The sequence below is a fragment of the Acartia tonsa genome, chromosome 5 (assembly GCF_053477335.1).
Source record: "Acartia tonsa isolate MP-2025a chromosome 5, ASM5347733v1, whole genome shotgun sequence".
NCBI lineage: Eukaryota > Metazoa > Arthropoda > Copepoda > Calanoida > Acartiidae > Acartia > Acartia tonsa.
Genome location: NC_137264.1, coordinates 53,144,912 through 53,165,018, shown reverse-complemented (window position 1 = coordinate 53,165,018; position 20,107 = coordinate 53,144,912). Strand labels below are relative to the sequence as shown.

Genomic DNA, 20,107 nt, shown 5'->3' with positions numbered 1-20,107 from the left:
GAATGATACTTAAAGATTATTGAAAAGGTGAAGAAAATGTGACACCCATTGAAAATGCATCAAAAATTAATAGTTATACTTTAAAACTAGGGGCCACTGTCCTCAAATTTAAAGTAATCTCGCTTCAAGAAAATTATCTGTTAAATCCCTTAAAGCAACAAATAGATCAAAACATCCCCTTACTGCTTTAGTCATTGCAGGTCCTCATCCAAAATCAGCAGGACTCTCTTTTTACTTAACCTAACCTAAAATTAATATCATTGATCATGGTTTCACCTTGAGTAAGTTTCAAAATGACAATGTTAAGGTGGATGAAAAGTTTTTCAATGACGTCACACTTGGAGCTCAGGTTTCTCCAGGAGTCAAAATTTTCATCAGAAGAATATTTCCTATTCAGGTATCTATATCATCTAAAAATAATCTTCCTTCAAAACTGTATTTATGAAATAGTTTCTAAGAGTGGTAGCTTACAATTAATTTGGGGAAAACTAGAAGATGAAAAAAACCCAGAAAATTAATATACCCTTAGCCTATCCTTCAACAATTTAAATTCTATTTATATTATATTCTGTACATTTATATTAAAAACAGCAACGGTAATGTAAAATTTCTTGAGTTCCAGCCATACAATTTTAATAAAGTATAGTATTTAAGCCATTTTATTATCATACAAAAACTGTGAGATAGACCTACATTACATACCCTTGTTGCAGAGTAGCTATACTACAGTGTGTTTTTTATGAGAACTTTTTTGAAAGCAATTTTACCCCACTTATAGTTATCAGAATTTAATGATTAATGGCTTATTTTCTTCGTTTTTTAAGGCACGTAATAGAACAACAATAATATTTTCTTGTTTTTCCAGTTTTTATTTAAAAAAAAAACAGTAAAATCTAAAATTCAAAACCTAGGTGTCAACATCTAAAAATGGTTTCAGCGCATTTTTCTTATGCTCAAATATTCAATTTTTTACAAGAATGTCTGCAAAACACTTCAAAGTTTAGATATATAGCTAAAAATGTATACAGATACTATTAGGGACATGTACTAGAACATATCAAAGTTTAAAGGTCATATCTCAACCAGAGAGGGAGTACTGGCCCCCCAAAGTCGTCTACAGAAAATCTAATTTTTTTTCTTAGAAGATTTAGGCATAAGAAAAATGCACTAAAACCATTTTTAGATGTTGACACCTAAGTTTTGAATTTTAGATTTTACTGTACTTTTTAAATGAAAACTGAAATATTTTTTGGTGTTCTATTGATTGCCTTAAAAAACGAAGAAAATAAGCCTTTAATCATTAAATTATGATAACTATAAGTGGGGCAAAATTGCTACCAAAAAAGTTCTCATAAAAAAAACACACTGTACTAAATATGTAACGTATCAGGATGAGTGTGATGAGATGACCCAGCGTGTGTTGGTTACTGAAGCTGTGCTTGGCTCCACTCTCACGCATATTGACGACTGTCATGTTCTTGTTGTTCAGACTAGCAAAAGGTAACTCCGAAAAGAAGTCACTTAGTAGCGCAGCAACATAAAAAAACAATTATTTTATAGGTACAAATTATTAAAACTGTTGATTTAATTAGGACGTTCACTACTGAGGTGACTCCGGATAAGCCTTTAATATTAATCATTTTACAGTTAGCTATCTGACTACATGAGAAATTATTATTCTTTGATTTATTACCATACTAGCGGCTTTGCCCCTAGCCTTAAGAGGCTTTGCCCCATGAGGTAATTTTTAAAAAAGTTCGGTGCTGCTGCCAATAATTTATGTGAAGTGTGAATTTTTTTTTTTTTGGGGGGGGGAGGCAATTTTCAATCCACAGGACCAATAGGTATATACCCTGAAGAGTAGAATCCGAACGGTTCAGTGGTTACCTAGATCTTTAGGGACAGACGGACAGACAGCCAGACAGACATAATTCTACTTTGTATTATAGATAACTATTTCTTTCAGACATTTTTGCTGTATGAACGTGTGTTTTAGATATCTATTTTTTTTTATTTAGGAATGAAAATTCGCTAGATTTTAATGAGTATCTTCGTATGAAAATCCGTGAAGTGTCGGTAACATTTGTAAACAAAGACGACCCTGACATCACCTTTGAACTGAGACTGGAACCGGTTTTGACAAAGCCGGATGTTGTACAACGTGTTTGTGATCATTTGGGCCAACCAAGGAATGTTCATTCAATTAAATGTTTACCTCCACAGCCCTTTATTACCCACAATTTATTTGAATTAACATATAATATTTAAGAAATGGAGAAATGGATAATAAATCTTTCATTATATCATTGAATGAAGGTGTTATGGTCCTGTCTTTTACTTTTTGTGTCACTCGTAAACGAATGGATTAATCCTATGATATAAAGTTTTTTTTTGTCTGAAGCTTAAGATAACTATAATATGCTATGGTTGGGAAAATCCTAGTTAGTTCATGTAATTAATTAGGTTACCTAATTATGGAACACCTGCCAAAACTCTATGTCAGGATGATGTAATAATTGAGTAGCTTCCTCAAGAATTGCGGCTCAGAGCATATAATGTAACATAAAATACACTCAGCTGTACGCGAAGCTTACCAATCTAAGATTGGCCAAAGGATTTTTGCAACCAATCTCCATGTGCATCTGAGTCCTAACTTGAGATAATCATAGCTACAAACAAACAACAACAGTACATATTATTGTGTGGACATTAATGTAGAAATATGGTTGAGATTTACAAGTATTGGTCAGGACGTTCTTTCCCATATCAAGACACACAACCAAATATCAGAGGTAAAAACTACACAATTTTATACAGATTCTGTGCAGTCTCTATTAATGGAACAGTTTCTTTCTTTAATACTATAAAGACCATTTTACTTATGCAACAGATCATATTTACAAACTTCCAGTAGAGATAATGATATATTACACAGCCACTCATGTCCTCGTTTTCTTATAGGCATAATTGCCTTCCTACACTATTAACTATACCTACACCGTTTATCTGTTTTTATCACTTGTTCTGTTGACAATTTTTTTTATATGAAATGATCACTTGATAGTAAAAAATCAAATATGGGACAAAAATTTCAGATTCTGAGGGGTTCGACTCAATGTTCCAGTATTGTGACGAGACAGATAGAAAGATATTCTACCGGGTGCTGTTCCAGGATGAACCTGGCGGCCCTCATGGCACCAGCAGCGGCTGCAGCAGCAAAGCCAATGTGCTGCATGAATCTACAAAGGATGATATGGACTTGGTATGACTAGTGATGGACAAATTTAACACCATTCTTTAAAATGTGGCAAATCCAGGTTTGGAGGATACATGGGTTACAAACAAATAATTTTGTATATCTTCTACAGGTACCTATGTGTAGAATCTAATTTAAACTTTTTTTTCAAATTTTTGTACCAAAATGTATTATTTAAGACTGTTGAATTTTTTTTGCTCTTGATAATTTAATATGTATTATGCAACTTGTATTATAATTAGAACAGCCTTAATTTTTTATATATTTATATTTTTCACTATTTTTATATAAAGTTACCGATATATTTTGTATTATAATGCTTTGATTATGAAATGCAATTATGTATAGTGTATACCTATAAAAAACATAGTCATAAAGACATAACAGATTTTTAAAACAAAAGTAAAGTGCACTTTATAGCTAGATGGCCCTTTTTGTGAAGTGATTTTGACGAATTTAACATTATGCTATTAAAAAAAAATCAGAAATGAATATCAGATACCTAGTTATAAGATTTATCACCATAAAAAGCAACTACTGATATAAGTTGCAAAAAGTGTATTTTAAGTTTTTCTGAAATGTTTGTTTTAGAGAAAAATGTAACTGTTAATATTTGTTTGTTTTCCACTTATGTTTGCTGAAATGAGGTTTTGGAAATAGAGGTTTATTAAGGTCAAATACAAAATGTTTTTTTTTGTTGTTACCATGTGATTTTTTGCTTCTACAGAGGTTGTGCAATTTTAAAAACGTTTTAATGTTTTAGAAGATAATTGAGGGGGATAAAAATCACACAATTTAATCTTAAATATAGAATTTATTTACATCTCCTTAGAAATTTAGGTTATAGGGGTTTTGAACCTTTTTGTATTCGTCAAGGGGGTTTACATTGCCCCATACCAATGGATGTAGAATATACCAGGATATTGTAACAGGGTGAAATGGTCTTCAATTTAGCTTGCCAGCATTGAACTTGTTTGTTAATCAGTTTATTTATCCAGTAGGAGGGGAGGGGAGGGGATGGTTGAAGGGTCGAATCGTTAAATTAGCCCTCTGAAAATGAAAATCTGGTGTAAGATCCAAGGTATATAGCCATTTCTTACCCCTCGTAAAGGCTCTTTTATACTTTGTCTAAAAAAATAAACCTCTACTTTTAAAATCTTTTTTTTGGCAAACTTGTTTCATTTTTCACAGATATTATTGTCAAAAACATCTTTAATAAGATAAGATTACAAAAAAATGATATTTTAAAATTATCAAAGAATCAATTAACATTAATTTCATTGGCCTTAAACGTCAATGAAATAAAGGAGAACATGATTATTTTACAGATATCTTAATTCAAATATTATAAAGACAGAAACGACAATAAGCTTATATATAGTTCTTATATAGCTTAAAAGTAATAGGTAGCACGAGTGAAAAATAATTAGAATTGATTTTGACCCTGCTAGGCGTTTGCTGGAAAAAAATACCGGTGATTAAGAAGTTTAATCTATCATGAATTGTATGTATATATCGATACTAGGGATCTATAGGGAAAAGATAATGGCCGATTAATTTATGTACATCCCAATTATGATTAACCCTTCTACAATAAGAGGTTGAAAAGTTTGGACACTGAACTTAACAAACCAACCAATCTAAATTGATTAAAATTCCCTACAATTGAAAAGCCAACGAATAAGAAAACAGTATTATAAAACTTTGGGGACTAGTTTAGACTCCCTCCTTGTCTCCTTGTATCGATACCCCCAAGTATTTCATTGTACACTGTAATATGCATTTTTAGGAAGATATAGGTACATAAATTCTTGTTCAGCAAAGACGACGAGAATGTTACAATAGTCATGTTCTCCTTTTTAATATTAAAGCTTAATTTAATTTAAAGGCTGGAAATATGTAAATAAATGTTAGTTGGAATTTAATTAAGCACAAGTTGTTAAAGACAAAATTGATGAGAAAGTTTAAAAATGTATTATTTAAATGTTTTACTATTTTTTGTATTTTTCTAAATAAAACTCAAAAAAATTGTTGGTAAATTTTCATTTACTAGTGGCTTCGCCCTTAGCGTCTTGGAGCCCCTACTCATGTAAGTGTTAAATAAGTGGTAAGATTTAATCTAATAAAAGTTAATAAAAAAATAAGTTTTGTGAAAAATTTACCCAAAATAAACCAAATGTCTACATTTTTTATAGCCAACAATCGATAGATATTGTGTAAAAAAACTTTGAGAAGTATAATTTACAGACTCTTCCCTTCCTTATATCTACGTATATTGTAATCCTGGTGAAAAGCGAAGCTTTTCTATAATTAGGGTTGGTCCGTCCGTCCGGAACGGATAGCTTTTTTCGTTAATTTAGGCATGTTATAATTGTTCTATCGATTTCAAACTTTGCATGGTGATTCCTGCAGTAGTTAGGTACGATTTAAAAAGCGTAGCAACTCTATAATCTTTACCAGAACGTCGGTATGTCCATTTTAAACATGTTGATTTTTTTGCTTAGGTACGATTTAGAAAGCGTAGCAACTCTATAATCTTTACCAGAACGTCGGTATGTCCATTTTAAACATGTTGATTTTTTTTGCTTTTTCAACAACAACAAATTTTTATGTGATTTAATTATCCGATTGGTCTGACATTTGGTATATTGATTCCTGGGAGAACAAATTACAATATTTTAAGTGAAGCAACTCTATAATCAAGCCCTAAAAATGTAATTACGTCCATAAACATTATTCTGTATCAAGCAGTCTTTTAACAAATTTACTTACAATTTAGCTTCGACTCTTATGCATTTATATTCTGATTATTCAGTTCTGACACTATACAAGTGTTAATGTCCATTTGTCTTACCGATTCTGTGTTTCGCTTTTATGGATGTTGTCATCCTTGTTTCATTATTATTATTCAATAATTTTTTCTCTCTGACATTTCGTGTATGGTTGTAAAGAAGATTCTTGGAATTTGTTCAAATTTACGTGTCTACAATTCGCAAGGCTCGGCAGTGGCAGTTTCTCAACAACCGCAGTTCTGGAAAATTCTCAGACGAGCTCTGCAATTTGACAATTTCAGCTGGCCAATTTCAACATTACTAAGACGGCCTTTTTCCAATATTGATGAGCAGTCTGCCGAGCCCTTACATATTGTCTGGTACAGCTAACATGCCAACTTTTTATCTTGTGTTGTAATCTTAATTCAAAGAAAATTTATAAATTTAGCATGTTGAATTATAAAGTAAAGCTACTCTTATTGGTATAAGGGGGGGAGGGGGTTAATGCAACCATCTCGTAATCAGCGAGCAAATTACTATTAGAATTCGAATTTCCATCTGAGTAATCCTTAGTAGGTCTATTTTCCCTAAATCGAACAAAAAGTTGGAAAAGTTACGGCTATCGGCTGGCGGTTCAGCCGTTTTGCCATTTTTTTTGCAATCTATTATGCAAACTAGTCACGAAACCACATAATACTCTTTGCCACTCCAAAACGCTATCAAACGGTTCTAGATGTTAGCTGTTGGTACTAGAAGTTTTAAAAATGGTTATTGCCATCATTCAAAAATCGAATTCTAAGTGCCATTTGCTCACTGATTACGAGATGGTTGCATTAACCCCCCCCCCCCCCTACTAGTAAACCAGTTATGGATAGTTTCCATAATTGTCATACCTTAAGTCTTATCAAATCAGACAATTATGTCATGCCTTTAGTAGAATATTTGGGAATAATCCCTTTCGTAACATTAGTTTTAAAATGGCTTTTTATAGGTTATTTTAGGTTAGGTTATATTTTGTTAGGTGATTGCCCCACATGGTTAGGTAATTGGGCCCGCAGGGTAAGAGACCCCCACAGGGACTAGAAATAGGAGAAAAGCTACTGTAAAAAATACGAAGAATCGCCCCATAAGGTGCGATGTTACGAAAGGGACTATACCCGAATATTTTTAGAGTAAGTTTCTATAGCAAGAACAATTACGTCCATAAATAGAGCAGCATATCTAGCTGACCATATTTTTATTTTAAAAGTATTAAAGTCAAAATAAGGCATGTATTGTAAATAATTCACCTAAATGTATTTTTCGTTTAAAAGTTTCTATAAAATTTATCACGTAAAGACAGTTTCTTGGATCTACTGCAGTTCACGGTAAAATATTGCTGGTAAGCAATATTTCCAGAAATCTATGAATTTTAAAGGCTGCTAGCTGCCAAACGGCTGAACGTACATATCATAATAATCTGGAATAGTCATAAATCAATAATGCATAATTATTTCGCAGTGCAGAGAAATGTGCAAAAAAGACCTATTTTACGCGTTTTTTCTTCAGTGAAGCTTTCCCTGTGCATAATTGGATCTTGGCTATTCCAGATTATTTGTAGGCCTTCTTATGCCGCTTAAAATGGTGTGCGGGTATGATCTGTACGTTAAGCCGTATGGCAGCTAGCAGCCTTTAAAATTCATAGATTTTTGGAAATATTGCTTACCAGCAATATTTTACCGTGAACTGCAGTAGATCCAGTTTCTTTACTGTTCATAAATAAATATGTTCCATGAATGGTGTGATGACGCAAGCCAAGAAATAAAAGAAAAAACTGTGAGAATAAAATAATCTTTTTAATGATTAGGATCATTAACTTCTCTGTGTGAAGCTAAATGGATACACAAACCTATGGACAAGGCATTTGTGTATGCTTATTAGGGTGGGTCGATTTTGGACATTTTTTTTCTGAGGCCAAAGCGGGGATCTGCACTCAATTTATATAGATATAATACACCTCTGGATGATTTAAAATTTATCCTAAGTCTTAAAACCGCTGACGACCAGACATTCAATTGTATAGCTATTTGTAAATGGGATTCAAAAATTTATTGAATTAGAACTATGGCTTCATGGTGCTCCCTGGAAATGCCTTGAGGAGTCAGGAACTTTTGTCCGTTTCAAAAAATCTCGTTCCTAGCCTGAGAAAATCTAAAAAACCTCTACAAATTGGACAATTCTCAATAAACCTTTAAAAATTTTGTTTTTTTAGTGATTTCTAAGGCTAGGAACGAGATATTTTGAAACGAACAAAAGTTCCTGATTCAGCTCCTCAAGGCCTTTCCAGGGAGCACCATGAAGCCATAGTTCTGATTCAAAATTTTTTGAATGTCGTCTTTGCATACTAATAAGTAATGAATTATATTTTTAAGTGGTCGTGTTCTAAAATTCAATTTTTTAAAATTCTTTTTCGGTCAGAAATGTTTTTAAGGTTAATTTTATCTGTTGCATATCCCTGCTTTGTCTAATTCCGATATGAACCCACCCTAATGCTTATTGCTTAGTAGGTGCAGTAGTATTTTTTTGCAGCCCTTTTTTTGTTTAGCAGAAGACTATTAACACAAACTGCATATTTCAAAATTTCGGCTGAATAATTAAATTCATTCCTTGATTTTTATTCAGCTACAGCCAGCCGTGTGTTTACAGCTGCCTATAATTTTACATTTTATAGTCAGCAGCGGAGATAACTGACTTAAAACTACGTTTTTAATGATATAATGGCCATGATGGCAATAAGAAATAAAAGTTAGTTTGCGTGGCTTTAACTTAAACATAACGTTTGATTAATAAGAATATGTTAATTAAATTAAGACCTGGGAGGGAGGGGGAGGACATTGAACTGTGGATTAACTTGGTCACCAAGGTTTTATAAACATATTCATTAGCAATACATCTTTGAGGACCCGTATCTTGATTGGGTTGTATAAACTAGCAGTATATAGATAATAATTTTTTACCTATTTTTAAAACATTAAAATGATTTTACAAAAGATTAAAAGGGTTATAACTAATATCTTTTTAGAATATAATCGTTTTTTTATATTTACTGCACTGCACATCCTCTAATCACTAGATCCACTATATTAATGATCAACATACCTAGAAAGTTAGAATAAGGTGATTAATATATTAATTGAGACTATTAATAACAAACTCAGATATTCTTATATTGATACATATATATATATATATATATATATATATATATATACTAGCGGCTACGCCCCTAGAGGCCTCTAGGGACACGTAAAATTGTTTCTTTTCAATCTATTTCAAAATCAGCTAATTACCAAAAATATTTTTTTCACTGATAGATGGTGTTAGTTATGTTTTTAGCTAATTGCAAAAAATGTCTGCAAGACGGCCTTTTTTAAAATTTTTGTCGATTTCTCTAGGGAGGGTGGTGTTGCCCTCCCCACAAATAGGTTTAAACCTTTCCGGGTCTTATGAGAAGCTACCCTGTTAAGGTGAACCCGATCAAACAGACAGACATCGTTATACTTTGTATTATAGATATATATTTCAATTATTTAAAAGCTCAACTTTTCTGTTACTAAAGCATGTCTGTCTGTCTACCCGTCTACCGAAACATAAAGTTATTCTGATTTTATGAAGCAGTGGGGTCTGTAATATATAGTGTAGATTCACCAACCAAGGGATATTTAAAGAATCTAGATACCCGCGAACATGGCTTAACATGCACCCTGTCCTCGTCGGTGAGGTGGGTTCTAATTTCGGCTCTACTTTAACAAATTTCTTTTGCTGATATGTAAAATGCACGACAGAGTAAGAGGTAAGATTTGACAAAAAAGGCGTAAATCATTAACATGCATAGTTAGGATTGAGTTGGTTGTCTGGTTGGTGTCTAATATCCAGATTGTTTGTAAAGAAAAGGAGAGATTTGTGGTATTTATACCACGGAAAACAGACGGTAAATAGTTAGTTATAGAGTAGCAATACTTAATATATAAATAACAAACACTTTGAATATTCACTTACTGTATTCCAACAATATCTATGTTTAAATCAGATTAGGTTAGGTATATTAAGATAGTTAATAACTGGGTAAAGCTATGATCAATAAATAGATATATAACGAGCTCTAAAATAGACTCGGAGCTCGTTATGCTGTCCAGGCCCCACTCTTGGTGACAACCTGGCTAATAAGTCCAGTGGCGTGCGAAGCACTTTGTCTAGGGGGGGGCATTTTGAAGATTTTATAAAATTTTGCCCCCCCCTAAAACAAAGTGCCCCGGGGGGGCACTTTGCTTTAGGGGGGGGCATTTTGATTATATATACTTATTTTTAATGAGGGCGTTTTAAGGGGTGGGATTATTTGATTATGGGCCTTCTAGTCCTTATCCCTTCTTCCCCATCCCTATTTCTCATTTATATCCCCCATCTCTTCCCCCCCATCCCTTCTCCCCACCCTGCAATGACAGAAGGGAAGGGAGCTAGAAAGAATCTTCGAAAAAAAAGTACAGAAGATAATTTAACCTCCCCCCCCGGGCCCCCCCCCCCCACCACAAAACATTTTTATGGGTGGAAGGAGATTTTATAAAATCTCAGCAGGAAGGATGAATAACCCCATTAAAATAAAATTTGGGGGGGGGAGATAAAAACACTCATTTTGGAAATAATTTACCAAAAATTAACCTAATATGTAAAACTTATTTTAAATATTTCTTTATTGTATGACAACAAGGATGACAACATCTTTAAGTAACAAAGCACAAAAAATCATTAATAAGAATACAGACAAGTAGATTTAAAGAGCATCTGTTGAAATAAATATATATTTTAGGTAGGAAAAGTCACAAATTCTTTTTCCTGTATGTTGTGTGATGACAGTCAAAGTAAATTACATACTGGATGCTTGATTTAAAATTGATTTTTAATATATTATAATCGACAAAAAAAATTTTTGTACCATAAAACCAAAGATATAAAGAACTATGTAAAAAATAAGAAAAATTACTTGTCCTTTCATCTACAGATATAAAAATCTCTTAGAAATATGGAAAACTTTGGGGTATAGTCTCTTTTGTGGCAACGCCTTTTAAGGGGCATTTTGTCGTATTTTCATAGTAGCTTTTAATAGGTTATTCTAGGTTGAGTAAGGTCAGGTGATTTCCCCGCAGAGTTAGGCAATTTGCCCCGCAGGAGCTATAAATAGGGAAAAAGCTACTGGAAAATGCACCTTAAGAGGCACACAAAAGGGACTATACCCGAAATTAAAAGATACAAAAATAGCCAAAGACGTCCTGAAAAGCAGTCCGACATCCATGAATATTTAATAGTTAATTATACTCCATAATGATGGGAATGTTAACATTAAGTTTTAGCCTTCTATCTTTAATTGCAGTTGAAAAAATCACATTTCCCCCATAGCATTACGTACTGACAGCCATAGTGAATTATAGAGAAGCTAAAAAGTTATATCAACATATCCTACCCTCTTTAAATGGCACTTTAAAACTCTGTTAATTTTTCATTAAGTGGTGTTTCCAAGGATTTATAAGGGCCGTGTGTGAAGCGCACCTAAAAATATTTACTCCCCCTTTGAACTAAAATCAATTAAAGACAACAAGAGTGGCGTATTTAATCAAGTTAGGAATATAGAGTGTAGTTAGTTTTAAGGGTTTTTAATGAAAATTGCCATAAAAAAAAACATGTCTTTTTGTAAGGGTATGTACACCAAAAAATGATTAACTTATCCTGAAAATAATATGACATCATATATAGTTATTCATTTAGACAGACATACAGTGTTGAGAAAAAGGCTTAGATAAATATCAACGCTGTTTCTTTTTTATATAAAATAACTTTTTGATTAAATATTTGTTGTTTACAAATGTTTTTATAGAAATAAAATCAAAATATAAAAAAGCAGAAACCATTTGGAAGTGCGCAAAGTGCAAATTTTTTGAACCCAGTAAAAGTGTCTGACTATGACGTCAGAAAAAATTAACAATTAACCAATGAGAGACCGCTATATATTTTGCCATTGGTCAATTACAGTGAATACTGGCTTCTCATTGGTTAATTGTTATTTTTTTCTGACGTCATAGTCCGACACTTTTACGAGGTTCAAATTTTTTTCCTCAAATATGCAGGGAGGGAGGTGTTTTTGGGCTATTTATTACACTAGTCCCCAAAATTTCATATAAAATTTTCTTATTCGTTGGCTCAACAACTTTGGGGACTTTAATGGAATTTTGATTGGTTGGTTAATTAAGTCGAGTTTCCATACATTTCATCCACTAATTGTAATCTATATAAGGAGTAATTTTGTGTATCATCATTGGGGATGTACAAAATTTCTTTGGTAAAAAGTTTATATCATACAAAATAAAATACTTCCTATTACCTGGTCTGTTATGTTCAGTGAAAAAATATTATAACCTAATTTCTACACTAATTAAAAAATTTGGTAAGGTTAAATGAATAGTAACTGTCTGTTTGGCGCAAAGCGCCAAAATTTTTTATTTGGAGTATTTCTTGATCTTTTTTTTTTTGCTTTTTGCTTTTTGTAGGGTAGGGGGCAAAAAGGGGCATTTTTGTTGACCAGGGGGGGGCAAAATGGGGCATTTTTCAACATTTAGGGGGGGGGCGGTGGCTAGGGGGGGGCAGGGGGGGGGGCGTTTTGGTCGCTAGGGGGGGGGGGGGGGCGATTGCCCCAAATGCCCCCTTCGGTTCGCACGCCACTGAATAAGTCCTAAAGTAGTAACTATATAGACTTTGCAACGCAACTGAAGCTTAAACTTCTTTATTCAAACTTCTCGATTACTTTATTTATCATAGCTTTGTATACATATATAAATCAAAGGTCATTATAATAAACATGGAGTCAACTCTACAATTCTGTTATTACGACAGATTCGCCCTTACGACGACTTAAATTCTTGAGTGCACTTTAAAATTATTATGGCATTAATACTTTATGCGCTTTTTAGAAACTTTTTAGTTTGTTGTCATCAAAACCTTAATCAATATAGTAAGTAGGCTTATTCTAAAACGGCCGGCTAACCTATTACATTAACTCATTCAAATTATTAATAGATAGATAATTAATCCAAATCTAGAAAATGTTTAATTCCAAACTTTTGAACCCTTTGGACAAGAAAAACTTTGGAAAAGAAAAACAAAGTTCATCTGTTTTGGGTGAATTAATTATTTTTTTTCTATTCATCCTTAACAGTGATAGGGCAATGTAAAATAAAATTTGGATTGTAATTTTAACAATATACATTGAATGGATTTTTTTCATCGACTAAATTAATATTTTAAATGTAAGTGATCGGCGCTTCAAAACAAAGTATCTGTCAATACAAAGCTGCGAAACTTTAAATTATTCACAGTTATCCTTATACTAAAGCAACAGGATGTCTATTTGTCTCTTTGTGTGTCTGTGTGTTTGTACCGAAGGATCTCGCTAACCGCTGAACCGATCGGGTTCTCCTTAACAGGGTAGCTTCTCATAGGTCCCGGGAAGGTTTATAACTATTTTTGGAGAGGGTACCACCACCCTCCCAAGAGAAATCGCCAAAAAAAGAAACAAATGATTTTTGAAAATTTTTTAACTAAAAATAAAAATACGGGATGGCTAAATGGACGCTTTACACCGCAATCATACGGCTTAGGGCTGACAACCCTATCCCATATCCATGAAAAAGCCAAAATGTTACAGAAACACTGACACATTGTCAGCGGCCTATGCTCCCCCTGTGGAGTAAAAAGGGCTTGTTACTGTTACTTCCCCCCCCAATTTTTTTTTACTTTTTCTTTTCAAATCTTAAATAATAAACTGGGTTATCAAATTCGACTCTCCCCTCCTCTAGTGCCCCTAGAGGCTGTGAAGAATTAAATTAATATTTTCCTAGCTTATATAATTGTTTTTTCTCCTGTATTTTTCTAAAACTAATTTCTTTAAACAACAAATCCGATTCTGTTAAAGTACAAAAATATCAAATATTATCATTAGTTGCAAAGCTGCTCTTTAGTTGCATTGTACGTTTGAAACATTTTTGAAAACCACGATTTTCTTGGCTACTATTTAAGATGGTTGATTTTTTTGTGTGGGGATCCCTCTGGCCGCTGATGATAAACAAATTTACCCATTCTGTAGATAAGAACTATTAGTGGCAAAGTTTTATAAATAATTGAGTCAGTAACATTCCTTATTTTACATTCCTGTGTTTCATTTCTTGTGGATGTTGTCATTCTTATATCTGTTTTACAGAATTATATTCAACTAGCGGCTTCGCCCCTAGCCTCTAGGGGCTTTGCCCCATAGGTGATAAAAAAAATTATGGCGAAAATTGTAAAGGACCAAGGAAATCTCCTTCAAAAAAAAAAAAAAAAAAAAAAAAAAATGGGGGGTGGATTTTTTGGTTTTTTGGGGGGTTGGGGGTGTCCCACCCCCCAAGAAAATAGCTTAAAACCACAACAGGACCAATAGGTAGATACCCTGAAGAGTAGAATCCGATCGGTTCAGTGGTTACCGAGATCTTAAGGGACAGACAGACAGACGGACAGACAGACATCGTTCTACTTTGTATTATATTATTACAAAACATAAGATAAATAATTTTTTTAGAAAAATATATTGCAATGTGGAATATTAACTCTAAAATACGAAGAAGTGCGATTACGTACAATAGTAGCGAAGAAAATTCAAATGTACAATACAAAGTAGCTTGATGTCTGTCCGTCTGTCCGTCTGAAACTTAAGATCTAGGTAACCACTGAACCGAACGGATTCTACTCTTTAGTCCTGTGGTTGTTTTAGGCTATCTTTAATATATTGGAGTAAAACACTAGAGAGGGAAGGGGTTAAATAACTGTATGTCCCCAACCCAATGACTTTATGCCGACTCTCAATTGGGTCTATGAAAATCAACCAATAGTATCGGGAATATTAACACAGCCAAGTACCAGAAAACAATTTGTTTCCAGACAAAAAAGACCATTGGAAAAGGGGAGGAGGTAGTTATTAAAAGCGAGGCTTTTCTATAATTAGGGTAGGTCCGTCCGTACGTTATAAATAGCTTTTTTGGTTAGTTTAAGCATGTTAGAATTGTCCTATCAATTTCAAACTTTGCATGATGATTCACGTAGTAGTTAGAAACGATTTATAAAGCAACTCTATTTAGCAACTCTATAATCGTTACTAGAATGTCCGTACGTCCATTTTACCATTTTAATCATGTTGATTTTTAACTTTTTTAACAGTTTTTAAATGTTTATGTGATATAAGAATCCGATTGATCTAATTTTTGGAGTACTGATTCCAATTATAACAAGGTACAATAAGCGAAGCATCTATATAATCAAGTCCTAAAATGTAAGTATTTCCTTAAACAGTATTCTGTATTTGAGAAGTTTTGGAACAAATATAAGTATAATTTTTTCAAAACTTTTATATCTATATTTTGCATATTCAGTTCTGACACTCTACAAGAATTAATATTCGTCTGCCCTACAGTTTCTTCAGAGCTTCGCTTTTATGGATGTGTCATCCTTGTCTATACATCTATACTTTAGATCTGCTTTATTTAATGAATATTGTTACATTATTAGGGAACTTCTGAATTTGGTCATATTTAGGTACTAAAATCAGAGCTTGAAATATGTAAGATAATTTAAAATAATCTATTCCAAAATTTATTTAAAAATCAATGATTACGCAAGTTTACGCAAAGTTATCTCCAGTGCAGGGGTTAATTAAATTTTGAAGGCTTTCATTTTTTCATATTAACTTTAATTATTTATGCAACTGGCGGTTTCTGTAATTTTACAATACCGAATCTATAGGACACCTAATATGTATGTTGTAATATGATACTATTATAAGTTTTGAAATTCCCTACGGGGCCACCAAGTAAATCATACGTGTGTCACAGATATAAGGGGATGATACATGTTTCAGATTTAAAATTATAACTTTTTGAGAAAAAAAATAGTTAAAAAATTTCGAATATTTAAAATCATATTGTTGACTCACAATTACGCCTATTAGAGCAAATTGGTTTCATTTATACATGATAAAACAAGGATGACAACATCCATAAAAGCGAAGCTCTGAAACGGTAGGACAAACGAACATTAACATTCGAATAACAAAAAGTGTAAGTAAATCTGCTGACAAACTGCTTAACCCTTACAGATCGGGGGGGGGTCATATGGACCCCCCACCCCTCTAGTTTTTTAAATGTCCTTTTTTGTAGGTAAGATAGAGAGTTGTGACTTCATGACTTTTTAAGTCTAGTAATTATATTTCGGCAAGAGTTGATCTTATAAGGATATCTGGTCTGTGTCGGTTAAGGCGTCTGGTCAAAGTCAGTTAGGTGGCACCAAATTTAGAAAAAATTCTAAATAAATCTTAATTTCTTCCTTATGACTTTTGTGTATAAGATAGATACCTAAAATGTTTTTGGTGAATACTGGGATATCAATGAACATCTGAGAACAATGGTGTTATGACCCTTTGACCGCTTCCTGATCGATTTTATGACTGATTTTATGTCCTGCTTTTAATATGGACTTACTACAGGAATCCCCATATAAAGTTTGCAATCGATAGGACAATTATAACTTGCCTAAATTAACGAAAAAGCTATCCGTTACGTATGGATGGACGGACGGACCGACCCTAATTATAGAAAAGCTTCGCTTTTAAAAAGGTTTTTGATTAAACATATGAAATTCAGTACATTATTGTGAACATAGTAAATAATTGTATAATTTTGTGGATTCTACAGCACATTTTTCAAATTATCTGTAAAAATATTTCACAAAAAATACTGGAAATTAAATATATATAAATCGAAAATAGAAAAAAAATCGTGAAATTTGCAAATCTGTTAATAAGCAAAAATCTTCTCTATAGCGCACTTGAAATATCTTATAAGCTTATCTTTTAATTAGTTTTAAAACTAATTTTAAAATAGAGTTTTCCTAGGTAATTTTAATCATGTTTTATATAAAACTAGGCAAGTTTAGACAAGACTTTTCATATAACAACCACACATTTTAAATCTTTATGGGATAAAAATAAAGTTATATTAGAAAAAGTTGTAAAATGTACGAGTTAAGCTAAATTTATGAAGAAAATAAAGGTATATTCTATCAGATTTTTATATAAAGAATCAAATATTAAAATGTCAAAATTTGTTATTAACTTAAGTATGTATTCATAATAACACCATTTTTATGTTTGTAATATACCAGCAATGGACACTTTTATTTCCTGCTATATAATGTCACTAGCGGCTTCGAGAAAAAAAGTGAATTCGCAAAATTCTTAAAAAAGATTGGAGGGGGATTTTTCTGTTTTTGGGAGGGTTAGGGGTGTCCCACCCCCCAAGGAAATAGCCTAAAACAACTACATTACCAGTAGGTATATATTTCCTGAAGAGTAGAATCCGATCGGTTTTTCGGGGGGGGGGGATTTTTCATTTTTTTTATGGGGGGGAGGGTGTCCCAACCCCCAAGAAAATGTTTACAAACCTTCCCGGGACCTATGAGAAGCTGCCCTGTTAAGGAGAACCCGATCGGTTCAGCGGTTAGAGAGATCCTTCGGTACAAACAAACACACAGACAGACACACAAACATCCTGTTACTTTAGTATAAGGATATAGAAGTTGCTTGTCGATAAATGTATTTAAGTAATGATGCCCTATCCATTTTATTCCAGAAGTATTTTGTAAAGAAAATAGGGGAGGGAAGGTGGGGGCGGGTTAACTTAATCTTAACTTTTTTCTTGCTATGTTAAACTTTAGGAATAATCTTGCCAGCAAAAACTATTGCTTGTATTGCTTTTCTCTGTATAGCTTTTGTGCTGTTAATATATTAACAACGTAGATATATGTTTCTATTATTATCTTTAGAGCAGCTGTGCTAGGTGTCTTTTAAAATGTATCAAAGATAGAAAGTTTAAAGATTAAACACAACGAACACAGAAAAATGCTCAAACTTTGGCGCCATAAAAACTTAACAAAATCTGTTAAACTTTCAGGGATCTTAAGGGATAAGACATCAGACGATAAATTGATGTATGTTCCCAAAGATAATATACAAAATTACCCCTTTTGTAGATTATGGTATTGAAAAGTTTGGATGCTAATAGTTTGTACCAACTAATCCAATTAAATAAAAAGTACCCAAATTTTTTAAGCCGATGAATGAAGGACTTTGTTTATAATACTTTGGGTATCTGAATAATTTACAGTCAAATGCCTCCTTCCTCCTTGCAAGACTTCAATCTTAGACAATGTAGGTAAGATAAATCTTTCTAGGAGAAGGGGTACCTCGTTGAACAACCTCCCTCTCTGTCTAAGAATTCATGTAAAAGAATTTGTTTTAGTTTCCCCTGTTTTATAAAATCATCTTAGTTATTAATATTAATAACTATTCTCTGTCAAAGATAGATAGATAAATATAAAAAAGATTGATTAATATATAGATATTATCTTATATCATAAAGATGTAAGTTTTGTGTGCGTGCATCCAGTAAGATCTCGTAAACAATTATCCCGATGGCTTTATAATTTTGTGGGAAGCTCAAAATTGATTCTTGGCAGGTTTAAGTCTAATCTAAAATCCCTAGTAGGGACATTTTATGCTATTCTAATAATGCCTTCAAAATTATAATATGTTTATGTATAATAGCAAAAAATTTACAGTTAACCCTCTATCCATCGAAAAATCTTTCCATCTTTCTATCCATCAATCTATTAATCCATCCATCTATTTATTCATCTAATTATCAATCCATCCATCTATCTATCCATCCATCTGTCCATCCATCCATCTATCCATCCATCTATCCATCCATCTATTTATCCATCTATCCATCCATCTATCCATCCATCTATCCATCCATCTATCTATCCATCTATCTATCCATCTATCTATCCATCTATCTATCCATCCATATATCCATCCATCTATCCATCCATCTATCCATCCATCCATCCATCTATCCATCTATCCATCCATCTATCCATCCATCTATCCATCCATCTATCCATCCATCTATCCATCCATCTATCCATCCATCTATCCATCCATCTATCCATCCATCTATCCATCCATCTATCCATCCATCTATCCATCCATCTGTCCATCCATCTATCCATCCATCTATCCATCCATCTATCCATCCATCTATCCATCCATCTATCCATCCATCTATCCATCCATCTATCCATCCATCTATCCATCCATCTATCCATCCATCTATTTATTTATCTATCAATCATATGATTTTCAATGCCACAGCGAAAATTATCAATGGAAATATTTATTCCCCCTTTCGATTCTGTGTTATATCTGTGTTTGTGTATGTATGTGTGTGTGTGTGTGTGTGTGTGTGTGTGTGTGTGTGTGTGTGTGTGTGTGTGTGTGTGTGTTTGTGTGTGTTTGTGTGTGTGTGTGTGTGTGTGTGTGTGTATGTGTATGTGTGTGTGTAAAAGTCTGTTTTTGGGGGTGTGTGGGGAATTTCTATTTTCAGATAAGAAAACTACGACAACCCAGGGGGTGGAAGGACAGGTATTTTAACCTACAACACTTACTTCCCCCACTCTACTTGACATTCAAACAAATTTTAGATTATTACTGGAGTAATCAGGTAGATTTGATATGATTGTTTTTGTTCATTGTCTTATCTCTTTTTCCCTGAGAACAACCACTCTAGAAATATTATAACGGGAAGGTTGGGGCGTTGGCTAAAACCAGGGATACGAGGATAAAGTCCTTTATGTTCAAATATTAACAACTAGCGACTTCGCCCCTAGCCTTTAGGGGCTTTGCCCCAAGAGGTAATTAAAGAAAAAAAAATAATTACCTCTGGAGATTTTAAATAATCAAGTACCTGATGAGAAGCCCCCACTCCACCACTAATTTTAAATAATAAAAAAAGGGGAGGGGTTTTTATTTTTTTGGGGGGGGGGTGTCCCACCCCCCAAGAAAATAGCCTAAAACCACCACAGGACCAGTAGGTATAATCCCTAAAGAGTAGAATCCGATCGGTTCAGT

The 20,107-nt window shown here is 33.2% G+C and overlaps 2 protein-coding genes across 4 annotated transcripts in view; one reads left to right on the top strand and one right to left on the bottom strand.

Annotated features, from left to right (window-relative positions):
* The window catches only part of LOC145319832 (uncharacterized), a 39,357-nt gene extending 35,817 nt beyond the window's left edge, over positions 1-3,540 (top strand). The window contains exons 22-26 of the mRNA XM_080162199.1: positions 308-397; positions 1,391-1,500; positions 2,019-2,189; positions 2,719-2,792; positions 3,096-3,540. Of these exons, the coding sequence (XP_080018325.1) occupies positions 308-397; positions 1,391-1,500; positions 2,019-2,189; positions 2,719-2,792; positions 3,096-3,268 (618 nt within the window). The 3' untranslated portion in view covers positions 3,269-3,540. The remainder of the gene's footprint in view (positions 1-307; positions 398-1,390; positions 1,501-2,018; positions 2,190-2,718; positions 2,793-3,095) is intronic.
* Positions 1-20,107, bottom strand: part of LOC145319831 (serine/threonine-protein kinase BRSK2-like) — a 199,242-nt gene that overhangs the window by 135,362 nt on the left and 43,773 nt on the right. The gene's annotated exons all lie outside the window — the stretch shown is intronic.